Source organism: Microchirus variegatus (genome assembly GCF_963457635.1).
Source record: "Microchirus variegatus genome assembly, chromosome: 2".
NCBI lineage: Eukaryota > Metazoa > Chordata > Actinopteri > Pleuronectiformes > Soleidae > Microchirus > Microchirus variegatus.
Window position 1 is genome coordinate 39,000,261 of NC_139803.1, and position 16,910 is coordinate 39,017,170.

The window sequence follows — 16,910 nt, forward strand, 5'->3', positions numbered from 1 at the left end:
ACCTCATTCTCGTTGTTTTTTTCCATTCCAATGTGAGGAACCAGAGAAGTGTCCTTCATGGTTGGATCTTCTGATGTCTCCTTCTTCTCTGTGTCCTTCACGTCTCCAATGTCAAGAACCAGAGAAGTGTCCTTCATGGATGGATCTTCTGATGACTCCTTCTTCTCTGTGTCATTCTTCACCTCATTCTTTTCATTTCCAACATCAGGAATCAGAGAAGTGTCCTTCATGGATGGATCTTCTGATGTCTCCTTCTTCTCTGTGTCATTCTTGACCTCGTTCTCTTCGTCTTTTTCATTCCCAATGTCAGGAATCAGAGAAGTTTCCTTCATATCCGTGGAATCTTCTGATATCGTCTCCCTCTCTGTGTCCTTCTCACTCTCTCCTTCCATTTTCAAACAAGGACGCAAACTTCTTCACTTCCCTCTTCAGCTGTGTGCGGCTCCTGCGTTTTCTGTCGTCCCGTTTTGTTTCGGTTGTCCTGGAAACTGCTCCTCGGCTCAGCCAATCGCGGCCGACGCCACACAGGATGTGAGGCGCTCGCGCTGGCCGCGAGGAGCGCACCGCGCATGCGCGCAATTCTGCCTCCAACAACAAGAAGCAGGAGCCAGGCAACATGGCCGACCTGGGCAAGAAGTACTGCGTGAACTGCCTCGCAGATGTCACCAACCTCCGGCTCCGGTGCACCGACTGCCCCGATATCGAGCTGTGTCCGGAGTGCTTCTCGGCGGGGGCAGAGATCGGGAACCACCGGAGATGGCACGGCTACCAGCAGGTCGACGGCGGTCGCTTCTCGCTCTGGGGTCCCGAGGCAGAGGGAGGATGGACCAGCAGGGAAGAGCAGTCGCTACTCGATGCTATCGAGCAATATGGATTTGGCAACTGGGTACATCACTGTTTTAACTTCTTTTTGCCCGTAAAACACACATTCACGTACACGTGTGTTGTTCCAACAGACCGTAGAAACAGCTAGGAGTAAACATTGCAGCGTCAATGACCTTCTGAGAGGGGGAAAAAACACAGACATTTTCGCTCCATACTGATGAAAAAAAGTTGTACGAGTGTTCTCGTCTTATCTCTGTGACTGTGTGTGGACTGTTTACACACAGCAACTGTGTCAGAATGGAGCTAAAAGGTGTTAAATGACACGTTTAAAGTGCGAAACACGGGCGTTAATAACATGTTAGAACAGCAGCTGACGAGTAGCGAAATAATGCACCACATTTGACAAATGAGAGAAAAATGGCACTGCACTTCAGGAATTAGATGTACAAAGTCCAAAATGTACCCAGAAACTTCAATTTAATCAATTTATGTTCTCAGAAAATATAATAATGGATATTAATTTGTTTTACTGTACTATATTGACTGTGTCCAAACCAAAATACATGTAAAACACATTGCTATAGCATAGAAACACATTGCTATAGCATAAAAACACATTGCTATAGCATAGAAACACATTACTATAGCATAAAAACACAATGCTATAGCATAAAAACACATTGCTATAGCATATACACATCGCTATAGCATAGAAACACATTGCTCTAGCAAATAAACAAATAGCTATAGGATAAAAACACAATGCTATAGCATAGAAACACATTTCTATAGCATAAAAACATCGCTATAGCATAGAAACACATTGCTATAGCATAAAAACATATTGCTTTAGCATAAAAACACATTGCTATAGCATAGAAACGCATAGCTATAGCATAGAAACACATTGCTATTGCATTAGAATCACCAATGCGTCCAAACACATGTAATATTTTTGTATTAAAAGTACACAAAAGTCAAAGTTTGCTTGGAGCAATAACATTAATGACCTTCTAGAAAGGTTACATACATTTTCTTTTCCTACTGAACAGCAGCTGACGACAAAGTAGTTAAATCATGTACGAGACTTGACGTTTATGAGGAAAAAACACACCGCCAGCAATTCACTTCAGGAATTAGCGGTACAAAGTCCAAAATGTGTGTAGAAAATTCAGTTCAGCTAAAGCATGCGCTCAGTTAATATGATAATGGATAGTAGAAGATGTATCTGGATCAATTGACTGTGTCCAGAACAAAAATACCTGTTAAAACACATTCCTATAGCATGAGAATCATCATTGCATCCAAACACCTGCAGTACAATTGAGCTGTTTCCTAGTTTATCCAAGTCCAGTTGCCAATATCTAAACTCCTGAAGATGGAATCACCTCCACAGGTGATCCCATCTTGTCTCTGTTTCATATTCTAAGCTGTGTAATTAAAAGCTCGCTTTTCTCTCTTGATCGTTCAGGAGGACATGGCGGCTCACGTCGGAGCATCTCGAACTCCTCAGGAAGTCATGGAACACTACGTCACAATGTACGTCCATGGAAACCTGGGTAAGGCCTGCATCCCCGACAATATTCCGAACCGGGTCACTGACCACACATGCCCAAGCGGGGGCCCGTTGTCGCCGAGCCTCACCACTCCTCTTCCGCCGCTGGATATTAGCCTGCCGGAGCAGCAGCAGCTGGGCTACATGCCGCTGCGCGACGACTACGAGATGGAGTACGACCAGGATGCGGAGAAGCTCATTAGCGGGCTCTCTGTGAACTACGACGACGAGGATGTGGAAATTGAAATGAAACGCGCGCATGTGGACATGTACGTGCGGAAGCTCCGGGAACGCCAGAGGCGTAAGAACATTGCCCGGGACTATAATCTGGTGCCTGTGTTCCTGGGAAAAGACAAGAAAGACAAGGAGAAGGAGAAACCGGGAGCGCCGGGAGTCGCAGGCTCTGCCGGCGCTACTGGCGGGGCGGGAGCTGGCGGTGGGACGGTGGGATCGGGCTCCACGGCAGCTGCAGGGTCGAGTTCTGTTCCGAATACGCCCAAAAGAAAGATCACCAAGGAAGAGAAGGACCAGCGGGTCAGGCTGCGCGGCCTCTGCCAGTTCATGGCCCATCGGGAGTTTGAAGACTTCTTCGAGAACATGCATAAAGAGCGTCTGCTGAGAGCCAAGGTGCGCGAGCTGCAGCGATACCGCCGCAACGGCATCGTCCGCCTGGAAGAGTCCGCCGAGTACGAGGCCGCGCGCCACAAGCGAGAAAAACGCAAAGAGAACAAAAGCGTTGTCACGTCCAAGCGAGGGAGCGGAGGAGGGGGAGGACTCGGATCGGGGATCGGACTCGGGGGCACGGCTGGAGTCGGAGGGGGCATCGCCGGAGGTTTAGGAGTAGGCGGCGGGATCAAAGAGGAAGGTAAGGACGGCGAGTTTGCCGCCATCGAGAATCTGACGGGCTTCGAGCTGTTGTCGGACAGAGAGAAGGTGCTGTGCAACTCTCTCAACCTCAGCCCGGCGCGTTACCTGACTGTCAAAACCATCATCATCAAAGACCACCTGCAGAAGCGGCAAGGAATCCCAGCCAAGAGCCGACTGCCCAGCTACCTGGACAAGGTCCTCAAGAAGCGCATTCTCACCTTCCTCACGGAAAGTGGCTGGATTTCCCGAGACGCCTCTTAGCGTTCTGTCAGCGGCGGATAGTTGCTGCTTTGCGATAAACTTTGGCGACGTCGCAACAAATACTGGATTTCACCCTTTTTTTTTTGTCAAAGGTGACATTGTGAATATGTACAGAAGAGGATGCTGGGGGACAGAAAAAATCGTATTTTCATACCAAGGCAAGGAACAAATAAAGCCTTTATTTTTCCATTTGGAAAAGGGACGGGTTTCGGAATGCGACGACGTGCGCACGCGGTACATTTGTTGCTTCGCGATGTTAATTACACTGCTATAAGTATTCGGTAATTGCAGCGATGACGTTTCGCTTCGAGAGGAGTATTTTAAATACGTGGCATTCGCCGGACGTCAAAGGTTTTTGCAGCTACGATCAAAATGATCACTGATGGGGGGGTTTGTGAATTTGGTAATTTTTCCATCGGAAGTGACCATTTGAATTTTTGTACATTTTTTTTTAAAGGTGTAGTTCAGGTTTTTTGAATTGAGAGGGCGTATGAGTCATTGAGGGTCACCACTGCCATCACTCGGTATGTTTACATGCACAGGTTAATCAAACTAAGGGCGTAGTCCGACTAAGACAAGCAATCGGACAACTCGCCGAGTTGAAAATACACAATTTATTGGCCTTGTACATCTGACTCCGCCTGCGTAGGTGGCGCTGTATCTCTCTATAAGCTTGTGCGTATTGAATCGGTTTCCTGTTGACCTTTTACGTCACAGCAAACGGTGAAATGGGCGGAGAGTTGGCTCGTGCTGTGGTTCTATATGTTTGCACCTGCTGTACGTGTTAATCAGTCCAAAAGTGGGTCTTTTACGAAGCTTTTGCCCTCGCCTGTTTATTCTTTCTCCGGCAACGGTATTGCGCAGTTTATACGCCGTCTCCTTTACTTCCGGGGTCAAAGACCGTGGGAGGACATTTTGGTGCGTGCGTAGAACGCAAAGTCTAGGAGTAATCGGACTATTATCCAGGTATGTTAGTCCGATTAAGACGAGCTCGATTTTAGTCCGACTAATGTGTTTACATGACACTGAATTATTGTCTTAGTCCGACTAAAGATCGGTCTTTTAATATGCACGCAAACACTCTCGCTAAAAACATGGCTGCCAGCGGTGGACACAAGGAAAACAGCTTAAGCTTAAAAGCCTAATCTACACTATATTTAGTAGATTTGTCTGCCTTTTATGGCTGGAAACTGTGTTGTTTGTAAAATGCTCACTCTCCTGCACCAAAATACCATAGCGAAAACAGGTGTTTTTAGCTAGCAAAAGCCCAGAAGCAGCTGGTCGTCTGCTACCTTGAAAAGAAAGAGCAGCTTTCTTGTGACTGAGCTCAACAAATACGTCAGCATTGTTTTGGTTAGCTTAGCTTATTATCGGTAAAGCAGGTGTCAGTATGGAGGTCAAACTTTGGCCGATAAGTAACAAAACCATGCCAAAGATACTGTAATGCAGAAACTGTGTTGCTGTTACACGGTCTGTAGGGTCCAATAGGGAGCGAATACAAGTACATTTTCATTAAATTAAGATAGCTAGGTATTATTTATTAGGACTGTATTAATAATTATTCTACTGTAGTTTGATCTGACAGATCCGTCAAATGTTCACAATAAACCGAAATAGCGTCGAAAACAAACTATTGTTTTCATTAATTGAGAAAATACACAATTGGGGCCCTTTTTAGCCTCCACATCCACATAGTAAAACTGTAGCGCTATATAAATACGGATCATTTTCATCCTCAGTTCCCATTTAAACCTTTTTATTTGTTGTGAATTTAGCGTCTTTACCATCTCGTCCAGATTTTCACAAAAAAGAAAGCACAATTCTGATATTTTCACTATGAATCTTTTATTATATTAGACCAACAATAGTCATGTATCCACCTGAGTTCCTACAGTCTTCACACACACACATTTAACAAGATAATTCAGGTTCTTTGAGGCCACATTTATGAGGTATAATGGGAACACACACAGTCTTTACTCCTGCTGACACAGACTCGCCAAATAAGGCAGCAACTTCCTGTGTTCCTGCACGTTTAAAAACGCTGATTTTCTCTATGGAGTTTGGTGCAGCAGAGTGGAAATATAAAAGTCTATTAAACAGTGAGAGGAAGTCACAAATGTACTTAAGCAGGTGTAGATTTTATTAGGGTTTTTGACTTGTGTCCCCGCTGTCGGCCATTTTAGATATAATAGTTTTTTAAAGGTGCTCATTTTCAGCACTGACCTTCACCTGAAGCTTATTTCTCCTTCAGTAAGTTAAGACAAATGGTTGCGTCGTTCTGCATGTGCTACCAAATGTTTCCTAATTTTGTCGTAATTGTCGCAAAGGAACATTTTTTTTGTAAAGTCGCAGGTGGGTGTGGTTCCTTAATGTCACCAATTGTAAATAATTTTGTAAGATAAGTTGGGGGGGGGGGAAAAAAGAAAAGAAGAAGATATAATTACAGACCTGTGAAATGTACAGTATTTTGTGACATTTTTATATATTTTTTTGGATTGTTTTTGAAGAATCATCTTGTGAAGCGTTGGGTGGTGTAGTGGTGGCATGTTTCTGAGCTGTCGTTGATCTCGTCGGGACGGTGGCGAGTGCTGTTCCAGCTGTTTTTCGCTGTCCTGTTACTTTGTCATTGCACATGATGAGGTTTGTATGGAGATTTATTAAAAAGTGCAAATACTTTATAATTCCGAATCGTCCTGCTTCCTCTTTTTGAAGCTCGGTAATTCTCTGGAACAGCGTTTGTATATATATGTATATGTATATATGTGTATGTATACGTATATAAATGTATATATGTGTGTGTGTATATATATATACACATATATATGTATGTGTATATATATATATACAAATGTATGTATATATATTTATATATATTTTTTTAATTTAATCTCAGTGAATAATACAGAATAATACACATTTAGTGCTTTTAGAGCCTTAAAAACCTGAAAATCAAGTTTAAAGATATGAAGCATTTTCGGACTTAAAAACTTATAATTCAGTGTCATCTTGCACATGTAATATAACTTAGCTTTGAACTGTTTTTTAAAATCATTTTTGCATAACTTAAGTCACAGTGAAGTAGCATGAGGGTAAAATACTCTACAAATATCATAAATAAATGCAATGACTCATTTACTTTCATACAGCCAAGCACAGTTATGTCAGCTAAGACCGAACTTGTTATAAAATAATTCATATTTTCAGTGTTCAAAGTTTACATGTTAAATAAAATTCAGATTTCAGATTTAAAAATCCCTAATTTAATTAGCGAAACCACTCAACTCTTGTGTTTAACAGTATTACAAATGGAAAGAGGAGATTTGTTTTGTAGCATAATCAAATATTTATGACTTTTATTGACAGACAAAACTCTACAAGCAAGTCTTTCAAACATGATCAGTTTATTGTGATGCTGTGAAATACACTTAATTTAATTTTTTTTTAAGAGCTTCCAGATAAAGATGTCACTTCAGTGTCCAGGGACACAGAGACATTACAGCGACTGAGGTTTTCTGAACAGGCCCCGATATAAATAGAGAGATGCTTTTACTCTGAAAGGCTGTGGGGGGGGGGGAAACTCACACCTTTACAAAGTAAAATCTCTCTTTTCCCCACACAATGACTTCAAAATCCAACAAGACAACTGAGGAGTCAAGTTTGAGATAATTAGGGCTTTTAAGAAAAGTCCGGAATGATAACAACAGTTCAGAATAACTACTTAATTTTGTGGCAGTGGGAGGGGACGTTAAGCCTCTGCCTGTGACCAGTGCATGATTTTTAAACCATCTGTGACGTCTGAAATGACTGATGACAAACTGAAACCTGATGTATTTGGTAAAAATGACTGTTCAGATGCAAACTTCAGCTCCGCTAGATTCCCGTCTCTCTGACGAACCTCAGGATGGAGGAAAAAAGTGTCTTCTGTACCTGAGGTCTTCCATCGCAACAGGCAACAAAATAAATCCCACTTTGTTACAGTCTCATCATCATTTAGCCACGCCCACCAACGCTGGCCTCAGGGTGCGTCCGTGAAGCTTGTAGCCCACTTTGGTCACTAAGGCCACAGTGCCGGGCTCCTTGCCCTCCACGGGAGTGTGGAAAAGGGCCTCGTGCTCGTAGGGATCGAACTTCAGGCCGTCGGGGTTGAGCTTGACCAGGCCGTGCTTGGTGAACACCTTCTGGATCTGGCCCTTGGTCATCACCAGGCCGTCGTACAGGTTCTTCAGGTGAGGGTTCTGGCTCGTCACCTCCTCCTTGGGCACGCTCTCGGTGGCCTTCTCCAGGATGTCCGCCACATCAAGCAGGTCCTTACAGAATCCCTGGATCCCTGGTGATGAGAGAAGAAAGGGTTATCGACTCTAATGTTCTAGAAGACTTTGTTCTGCGGGAAAAAAAAGATCATTATTCAAGTCTTTACCGTATAACTTAGCATCCTCAACCATCTTCTGACTCCGCGTCCTCAGGTTTTCTGTGTCAGCTAAGGCCCGCTTGTACTTTTCCTGGAAAAACAGCAGATGCACAAAACCACAAGTTAAATATTTCTCATGTCTTTTAATTACTTTTACAAAGGTGATAATGACATGTAGCTACATTTTCATGCTGCAAAAGGATGCTAAACTAATGTATTCTAACTGAATTATGCAAATTCTGACATTAAAACCCCCACAAACAATGGAGCATACTACTGTAGGCAAGTTAGCCCAAAGTTATGTACTCGTTCCTCCTGCCAGCAAAACTAATGAGGCTTATTTACGTACCGTCATGTCCTTGAGCTGCTCCTCCACCCGAGACTTCTCCTCCATCAGGACTTTCTCTGCCTCATTGATCGCCGTCTTCTCGGCCTCCTCCTCTGCACCGTGGCCATTCTTCTGCTGGGTGGCTGTACACAAGAGTCGTGGGGACGATCTGGGGGTAGAGGTCACACGATAGGTCGTTTGTCAAGAATGTTCCGCTGCACTGTCAATACATGCGATTTCCCACAGACTACATACAACAGTATAGTGCTAAAACAAATGCAGTGGTTTATACAATAAAATTAAACAAATGAAAGGGTTTACTGTGGTTAACTTCTCCAGAAGTCAATCTTTTTTTGGTTTTAAGTCCAAGTCACGTAACCGATGCTAACAGACAGCTTAATACAACCACTGCCAACCATCTACCTACTTAGTAAGAATGTTATGCAACTGTTATTCAATGGTAAACGCACACTGACAGTTACGTATGTCATCTCTCTAGCAATGTTGCAACATCACGCCAAACTCCACTCACGTGGAGCGCAGTTTAAGATTTAACACTTAAAACGCAAGTTTAAGCGTTCAGTGTCAACGTGGAAAGTGTTAAACCTGCGTATTTAATAACAAAGTTTGAATCGGCATCCTCCGGGAACCAGAAAGGACAAAAAACGCTCTATAAAAACGACTTCAGGGGGTTAAACTCCACAGAGCAGCTTGTACAGACGTTAGCTTAGCATAAGCTGTCAGACATCCATCTCTGCAGTGAGGACATGTCACGAACTGTCATCACACCAAACAACACAAATCCAACACACACTCAAATGTCTTCCATTGTCTTTTTAGATCTCTATTTATCGCATCAAGGTCAACATTAAACACCATGGTATAGCGGTATGAAAGCTAGTGGTAGCTAGCCGGTGCCAGCAGCTTAGCATCGCCTTAGCTAGCACAACAACAGCGTTCCTATAAAAGGAAATATTTCAACAATAAAGTCGTTATACCGTAATAACGCAGGCGAAGATACGAGCGAGTAGCTCTGTCTCACTGCTCGGACACACCAGCTCGCCATGTTCCAAATTACGACTAGTAGCTCGTAGAAGCTCCTGGTGGAAAACACGTTGACGGGACACACAGGCGGAGAAGCAGCAGCAAGCGTGTGATTTGAGCCAATCAGAAGTCAGGACGGAGAACGCCCACTCCTCCCGACCAATCAGATTTGGAGAAGAGTTTGACGACGTGAGGTAGTTTGGTTGAGCTGCAGTTAAAGGTGAAGACGAACCAAGGACAACTTTAAAAACACAAGTATTAGCAGTATCAAGTGTTTTGGAAGTTTTAATTCCTTTTTTAAATGTATTGTCCTGCGATTTAATGTTTAGTTATGCTGTTCTTTTGAGAAATTAAACAAAAGTACATTGTTTGATATGCATATTGACTTTTTAATTGTATGTTTTATTTGTTTTATATTGTATATTTACTATTATATTGCCTTTTTATGTTCACATTGATGCATATCCTGTCTATTTTATGTATCACAGAACTTTGGTCAACTCTGCTGTTTTTTAATGTGCCATTTAAAATACATTTTGATTGGATTGCTCAAAATAATATAATTATTAATACAAATAAATGTTGATTCAGAGTAATTATTTATTTTGATTAAGGATGGCTCAACTTTGTTTTATTAATAAAGAAGAGGGAGGGATAAAGGAAGGAAGCACTGGAGCTCCTTCACTACAGCAGGTGTGTTCAATTAGCCTTGTTGGAGCAAACCAAATGGACTGAGGGGATGGGGGGGTGAGACGACTTTATGCCACTTATAATGGCGCCACCTGTGAGAGAGAACACCCCCTTTTACATAGTTGCACCTGTTGGTGTTACTTCCTATAAAGTTGAGGCCAATGTGGTTCTTCAGATGAAGGTGGTGGTTGGGGTTGGAGGTTGTTGGTGTCTGATGTCTGATGTCTGATGTCTTTCTTCAAAATGTTTGAAATCTCTAAAATCTGTTAAAAACAACTCATCCACCAAATACAAAGCTCTATCATTCTTCTCCTGCTGGTTGTTTATCTCAGTCGCCACTGTTTGTCTTTGTCTTTTCCACCAACAAATCAGGGAATCCCTGTCCCTCCAATGCAAGGATTGAGCCTGAACAAAAATCCTAGTGGAGAACTGAACTGTGTGGAACCACAGGTCACAGAGGAACCACCAAGTTTACTGATGTTGCAGAAATCTCTTCTAGAGGCTCCTAAAAAAGGAGGGAAAATGGTGGAAGGGAGGTGAACCAGGCCCTGAACCAGGCCTTTCCTGGTCTGAGGAGGCCTCTCACTGGCTGCACCACATAATATGTGACTATGGCTGATAAGGAACCTGGATTACAGAACCCTCAAGAGTTCTACCATTGACCCGAAGACCTTTGATGGATCACAGTCCAACATCAGCAAAAGTGGAAGCTAAGATGGCGGAGAACGTCGTTGGTACGGCCCTCAACACACCGGTGAAGCGGGGTGAGTCGCTCTATTGTTATTTTTGCTGGTTAAGTTGGTCATATCAACCCAAATATCAAACTGGCATTATAATTCATACCATTTGAGGTGTTTGTTGAGTGATTGTGGTATTGTCCCGATAGTGTGTGTTTTCTAGTACGGTGGTTGCAGATTTATTCCCAATAATAATAAGATAATATACTCTCTCATCATCCTCCTCTTCTTCTACTCCAGACACTACTATAGGGAAATTAGAGGGCCACTTTCTTTTGTAAGCAGTTGATTATTGGGCCAAAACATGGCATCTTCATCAGGTAAAGTGCCTTAAAACGTCTTCAGTCAGAAACAAAAACCCACATTTATTGCCTTAAACTAACAATAATGTAATAATATGAAGACAAATGCCTGTGAGAGACGTACTGTAAATTATTTATGGACATTTCCTCCCCAAAGCAGTGTTTAACTAAATACTTAAAGTGCCATTTCACCCAAAATAACAATATTTTTTAAACTAATTTCCAGAAATAAAATGTGTTATTCGATGATCAGACGCTGGATCTGATTCCCACAACAACAGAGGATGTTGGAATTGGAAAAAATGTATATAAAATTGACAAAAAGTCGACGTCAAAGTCACTTCCTGCTAAGAAAATAAAAGCCCTATACTGACCTATGCCGACTTACTGTGTTTCAGTCAAGTTTTTTGAGTAAAAGATCTGAAAAAATCAATATAGCAGCATCAAGTTTGGTGGAAAAATGGGTGAAACAGCCCTTTAGAAGTACTTTTATTACCTGTCAGCGCGTGATTTATTAAACCCAAAACCTCTTATAATCAAAACAAGAAAAATAAATTTATCTCCAGACAAAATATAACTCAATAGTTTAAGTTTTGTTTAGATTTCGAAAGAGGAAGATTGTTTTTGTTGTTGTCGTTGTTGACATTTCATTCTCTCTGACTCTCTGTGGCTGTGAGCACGTTGCGTGTTATTAATTTTTTATTCTAAACATAAATTTAGAAAGTGCACAGGGTCCACTAAGTCGTGAAATTTTAATGCGCGTAGGTTGATTGTTTCATTATAAGTAGAATAGGTGATAATTCTTTTATAGTTTGCTATACATTTTGTTTATGGATAATTGTGCATTTGTCTCCCTGTGACACGTCTTATTCCCATTTCCCTCCCTGTCACCATCATCCTCCTCCTTCTCCCGTCGTCTTCTTCTTCTGCTGCAAAGTTGAAGTTTTTAAGTTGCGAGATGGTGACGACTGTGTTTGTCAGTTGTCTGTCTGGGTTAAAGGTTTTAAAGTTTTAGTCCTTATACATAGTCATTAGGAGGCGCTCAGCCTCGGGGGATGGAGCAGCATACAGAGACAAGCGTTTACCCCCAAGATGCTTCAAAACTCAATGTCACATGAAGGCGAGGAGGAGGAGGAGGAGGAGGAGGAGGAGGAGGTCAGGAGGGGAAAGAGAGACACACTCTGGAATATATCGTTGCGTTGCAGTTGTCGCTCCTCCATGGAATAATCCTAACGTGGTCATTGACGGTGCTTTTAAAACTAATGAGCAGATCAATAATCAGCATTTTTTAAATTATTATTTTTTTTTTTTACAAATGAGGCTTCGAGGGAAGGTTAAACCTTATTTGCCACAAAAGGAATTTAAAAAGGTAATTATTATGCATAGCACTGATATGTATAGACACAAATATGTACATGTAAATATGGCTGCATAGATATGAGGTTATATGACGATACATATGGCAGTATAAATGTGGTGGGATTGAAAAACAATAATAATATGTAAAGTAGGTTATACATAGTAACAGTTGGTATGCAAAAGTGAATGTGCAATGGCTTCTAAACACCTATTTTTATTTTTTTATTATCAATCTTATTGTTTCTTCTCTATTTTTATTTAATTTTGTGTTCTTACTCATTTTATTTAGTGACTTTTAATGCTTCCTTTAACTTTTTTTAAGCATTTAAAGCACTTGGAGACAACCTTGACCTTTGACTTTATGGCGGTCGTGCAGCTAGTAGCTAGTGAGCTTCTTCTTTTTTATTATAAGTGGACTTTGCTACGCTGTTTGTGTACTAGATAATGTCTGAGATGATGTTTTTTTCCCCCCTGATTTCCGGAGGTGACGTCACTCCCAGTTCCAACTTCCAGTGTAAATGGAATGCGCTATGCATTACCATCGGGAATCCCCAGCCATTGTTTCCCCGTTTCCGCCATTTCTTCCACATTTCATGTTAAAAGCAGAATAAGATGGCACGACAAAAAGCAGAAACATGAATAGCAGCAGGTATATAACATATGCATTTCTCAATTCGGGTGGAAAATGTATGAGGAGATCGCAATCCTCCGAATTCCCAATTAATTGTAAAGGGTGAAATGCTGGTTGATGAAATGCAGATACTTTGAAAGTTCTTCTTCTTCTTCTTCTTTACATTTTTTTGTACTAGAAGACAACATGTTCAAGGTTGTTAAATTATTCATGTTCGGGGAGCCTCTCTGATCCAACAAGACTAACAAGGCCTTGGCGATATCACCAAGGGGATGTTTGTTTACACAGATGAGATTCATCGAACACTGGCTAAACTGCTCAATTCCAGTCAGATGATTGCCTCAGTTTTTTTTGACCAGCAGGGGGCGTCTATACACCAGTTTTTTTTTTATAGTAAAATGGCCTTGAAGCAGCAGTGGATGAGGAACAATATCTGTGCTACACAGCAGTGTCTGGAGGGACGGCTTCAGTGACACACTTACATTTGCAATTTGCACATCGGCGACTGAAAATCTAATGAAAAGATGTGTTGTTGAGTGAATCCTTCGTGAGGAAAAATCACTTGAATTCGTCTCTAGGCTCAGTCGTGCTGCACCTGCTGCTATTTAAAGACGTCTGGAAAAACAAACGCGGAGATTAATAGTAAAGAAATATCAAACCCACAGGCTGGAATTCTGATGAAATATTCATTTGCAGAAAATAATTTACATGTCTCAGACGTTAAGGTTTGTATGTATTTGCATTTAGCTACAGCCCTCATTAGCTATTCCTATCTCATAACATTATCTATCTATCTATCTATCTATCTATCTATCTATCTATCTATCTATCTATCTATCTATCTATCTATCTATCTATCTATCTATCTATCTATCTATCTATCTATCTATTTTTTGTATTTTTTATTTATTTAATAAAGGGCCAATGCACATATTTAAGTATGTAAAAGTGGCTAGGTTAGCAGATTGCTAGCTTACATTCGTAGTCCTTCTGACAGGTGCTAAAAGACAACAAAAGAGGGGAGGCATTTCTAAAGATTCAACTCGAGAGATTAATTTTTTAAGTATATTTAATTTAATTTATTTAAAAAATATATGTATAAAAATATATACATATACAGACAATACATACATATGATTATCATAGCCTTGAAAAATGCCAACAACTGTAGTGTAAAGCAGCTTTGAGACTAGAAAAGCGCTATATAAATACAGACCATTTAAGCTCCTCCCCTTTAAAAAAAATTTATACATAAATTTTTTACAGGTGTGCATATTACTGCGTCATCCGTGTACATTTATATGTATAATGTTTTCATGCATCCGGCAGATCATTTATGTAGAGGGGAAATAAAATCGGTCCGAGCATGGAGCCTTGTGGGACACCCATTGGAATAAAACCATTGTATTTCTATTAAGATGATTCTCAATAAGAATTCCAAATCATTTTTGATAAAGATATACATATAATGCTCAATATTATATTATATGATATTGCATATATTTATTTATTATAAAATACATGTTTAATCTTCCATATGAATGAAAGTTTCATTTCTCACACAACTATTGGCAAACAGACTCACTAAGAAACTCTCCTCTTGCTCTTCCGCCATATTTATAAATGCAGAGTATAGCACAGTCTACTTGCTATAGACGCTATTAAAATATAGACGCTCATTATATACACACACATACACACAATTAGACGGCAGATGGCGTCTCTGCCTTCCTCTGACTCCCAAACCCTGGGTTAACCTTCAGTGTGGAGTAACTCGTGGGAGTTTCAAAGATGCATTTGCTGAAATGACAGTGCATCATTTCCCCCCCTTGTTCCCTGTAGACAGTACCGTCAGCATCTGCACACACACACACACACACACACACACACACACACACACACACACACACACACACACACACACACACACACACACACACTTTCCTCACCGCACTCCCTTGACAACAATTAAGACGTTTGCCTTGCACGGTAAACAAATCTGTCACAATTAGCGTGGTTACAGCACTGTGTGTGTTTTCAGTAGTCCAGTTGTGTTGTGTGTGTGTGTGTGTGTGTGCAGCCACTGGGAGGTTCTTGTGTTTAGCTCTGTTGAAAAAAATCAAACCCCATGGTGGTGGTGGGGGGGGGGGGTGGGGGGGGGGAGAGGTGCAGGAGGACTTGTTTGATTGAGTGGGAGTTGTGGGCGGGAAGGCTGCCGGAACGTGCGGCCAGCTCTCTGGGGAAATCTGACAAATGGAAACGTATTGTGAGAATTCCCCGAGCATAAATTTCCATCATGCAGTGGCAGAACAAAACTGCTGCGATGTGTTTATGGCTGCGGTGAAGAGGGTTTAAAGATGTCACTTAATGGAGCTGAAGTCTTTTGAAAGTGCAAGTGGAACGATGCTTCTTCTTTCTTTTTTTGTTGTTAATCGTCGCCGTATGACAACAGAACTTCTGTTTTTCCTGAAGGAGAACATGTGTTGTGATGTCATCACTCACTGAGGCTTTAACCACACAGTCAACTACACACATGTCAAAGGCTCAGCCCTGAATATGATGTTTGATTCTGTTTCACATGACCGTCATCAAATCACTGCCTTTAAATCTGATTTATTGGGTCAATATTTGGAATAAATGTGGCTAACAGCACATGTTTTATGTATTTAATATCTAGTATCATTTGAAATACATAGGTTTACTGCATGACTTCATGTTTGTTTCAAATGTGGGGCCACCATGGGTCCCTTTTTTCCCCTTTAGCCCCCAAAGTCTCATAATATGGTCCTGGCCTGTGAATTTGTTTTTACATTCTGGTTTTTATGTGAATGAATGACCTTCCTACCTACCTACCTACCTTCCATTCTTCCTTTCTACTACTTTCCTTCCTCCCTACCTACCTACCGACCTTCCTTCCTTCCGACTTACCCTCCTACCTACCTACCATCTACCTTCCTTCCTTCCTGCCTTTCTACTACCTACCGACCAACCACCGACCTTCCTACCTACCTACCTACCTACCCATCTACCTTCCTTCCATTCTTCCTTCCTTCCTTCCTTCCTTCCTTCCTTCCTACCTACCTACCTACCTACCTACCTACCTACCTACCTACCTACCTACCTACCTACCTACCTACCTACCTACCTACCTTCCTTCCTTTCTACTTCCTTCCTCCCTACCTACCTACCCATCTACCTTCCTTCCTTTCTACTACCTTCCTTCCTTCCTTCCTCCCTACCTACCTACCGACCTTCCTTCCTGCCAACCTACTTAAATACCCACCTTCCTTCCTTCCTTCCTTCCTTCCTTCCTTCCTTCCTTCCTTCCTACCCATCTACCTACCTTCCTTCTGTCCTGCCCTCCTGCCAACATACATACCTACATTCCTACCTACTTACCTTCCTACCTACCTACACATCTACCATCCTGCCTTCCTGCCGATCTACTTAAATACCCACCTTCCTTCCTTCCTTCCTTCCTTCCTTCCTTCCTTCCTTCCTTCCTTCCTTCCTTCCTTCCTTCCTTCCTACCTACCTACCTACCTACCTACCTACCTACCTACCTACCTACCTACCTACCTACCTACCTACCTTCCTTCCTTTCTACTTCCTTCCTCCCTACCTACCTACCCATCTACCTTCCTTCCTTTCTACTACCTTCCTTCCTTCCTCCCTACCTACCTACCGACCTTCCTTCCTGCCAACCTACTTAAATACCCACCTTCCTTCCTTCCTTCCTTCCTTCCTTCCTTCCTTCCTTCCTTCCTTCCTTCCTTCCTTCCTTCCTTCCTTCCTTCCTTCCTTCCTACCTACCTACCCATCTACCTACCTTCCTTCTGTCCTGCCCTCCTGCCAACATACATACCTACCTTCCTACCTACCTACACATCTACCATCCTG

At 41.9% G+C, this 16,910-nt stretch overlaps 2 protein-coding genes across 2 annotated transcripts; one reads left to right on the top strand and one right to left on the bottom strand.

Annotated features, from left to right (window-relative positions):
• Positions 1 to 598: 598 nt before the first annotated feature.
• tada2b (transcriptional adaptor 2B) lies at positions 599 to 3,508 on the top strand (the record flags this gene model as incomplete). The annotated part of the gene is made up of 2 exons (XM_083885900.1): positions 599 to 886; positions 2,297 to 3,508. Exons 1-2 carry the CDS (start codon positions 617 to 619, stop codon positions 3,506 to 3,508), a joined length of 1,482 nt encoding a protein of 493 aa, XP_083742026.1. The 5' UTR covers positions 599 to 616.
• Positions 3,509 to 6,902: 3,394 nt separating this feature from the next.
• grpel1 (GrpE-like 1, mitochondrial) lies at positions 6,903 to 9,372 on the bottom strand. The gene is made up of 4 exons (XM_083910523.1): positions 9,246 to 9,372; positions 8,269 to 8,416; positions 7,929 to 8,010; positions 6,903 to 7,838 (listed from the first exon to the last, which is right to left on the bottom strand). The coding sequence occupies exons 1-4, from the start codon at positions 9,311 to 9,313 to the stop codon at positions 7,498 to 7,500; spliced, it is 639 nt and encodes a 212-aa protein (XP_083766649.1). The 5' UTR covers positions 9,314 to 9,372; the 3' UTR covers positions 6,903 to 7,497.
• Between the last annotated feature and the right edge of the window lie 7,538 nt (positions 9,373 to 16,910).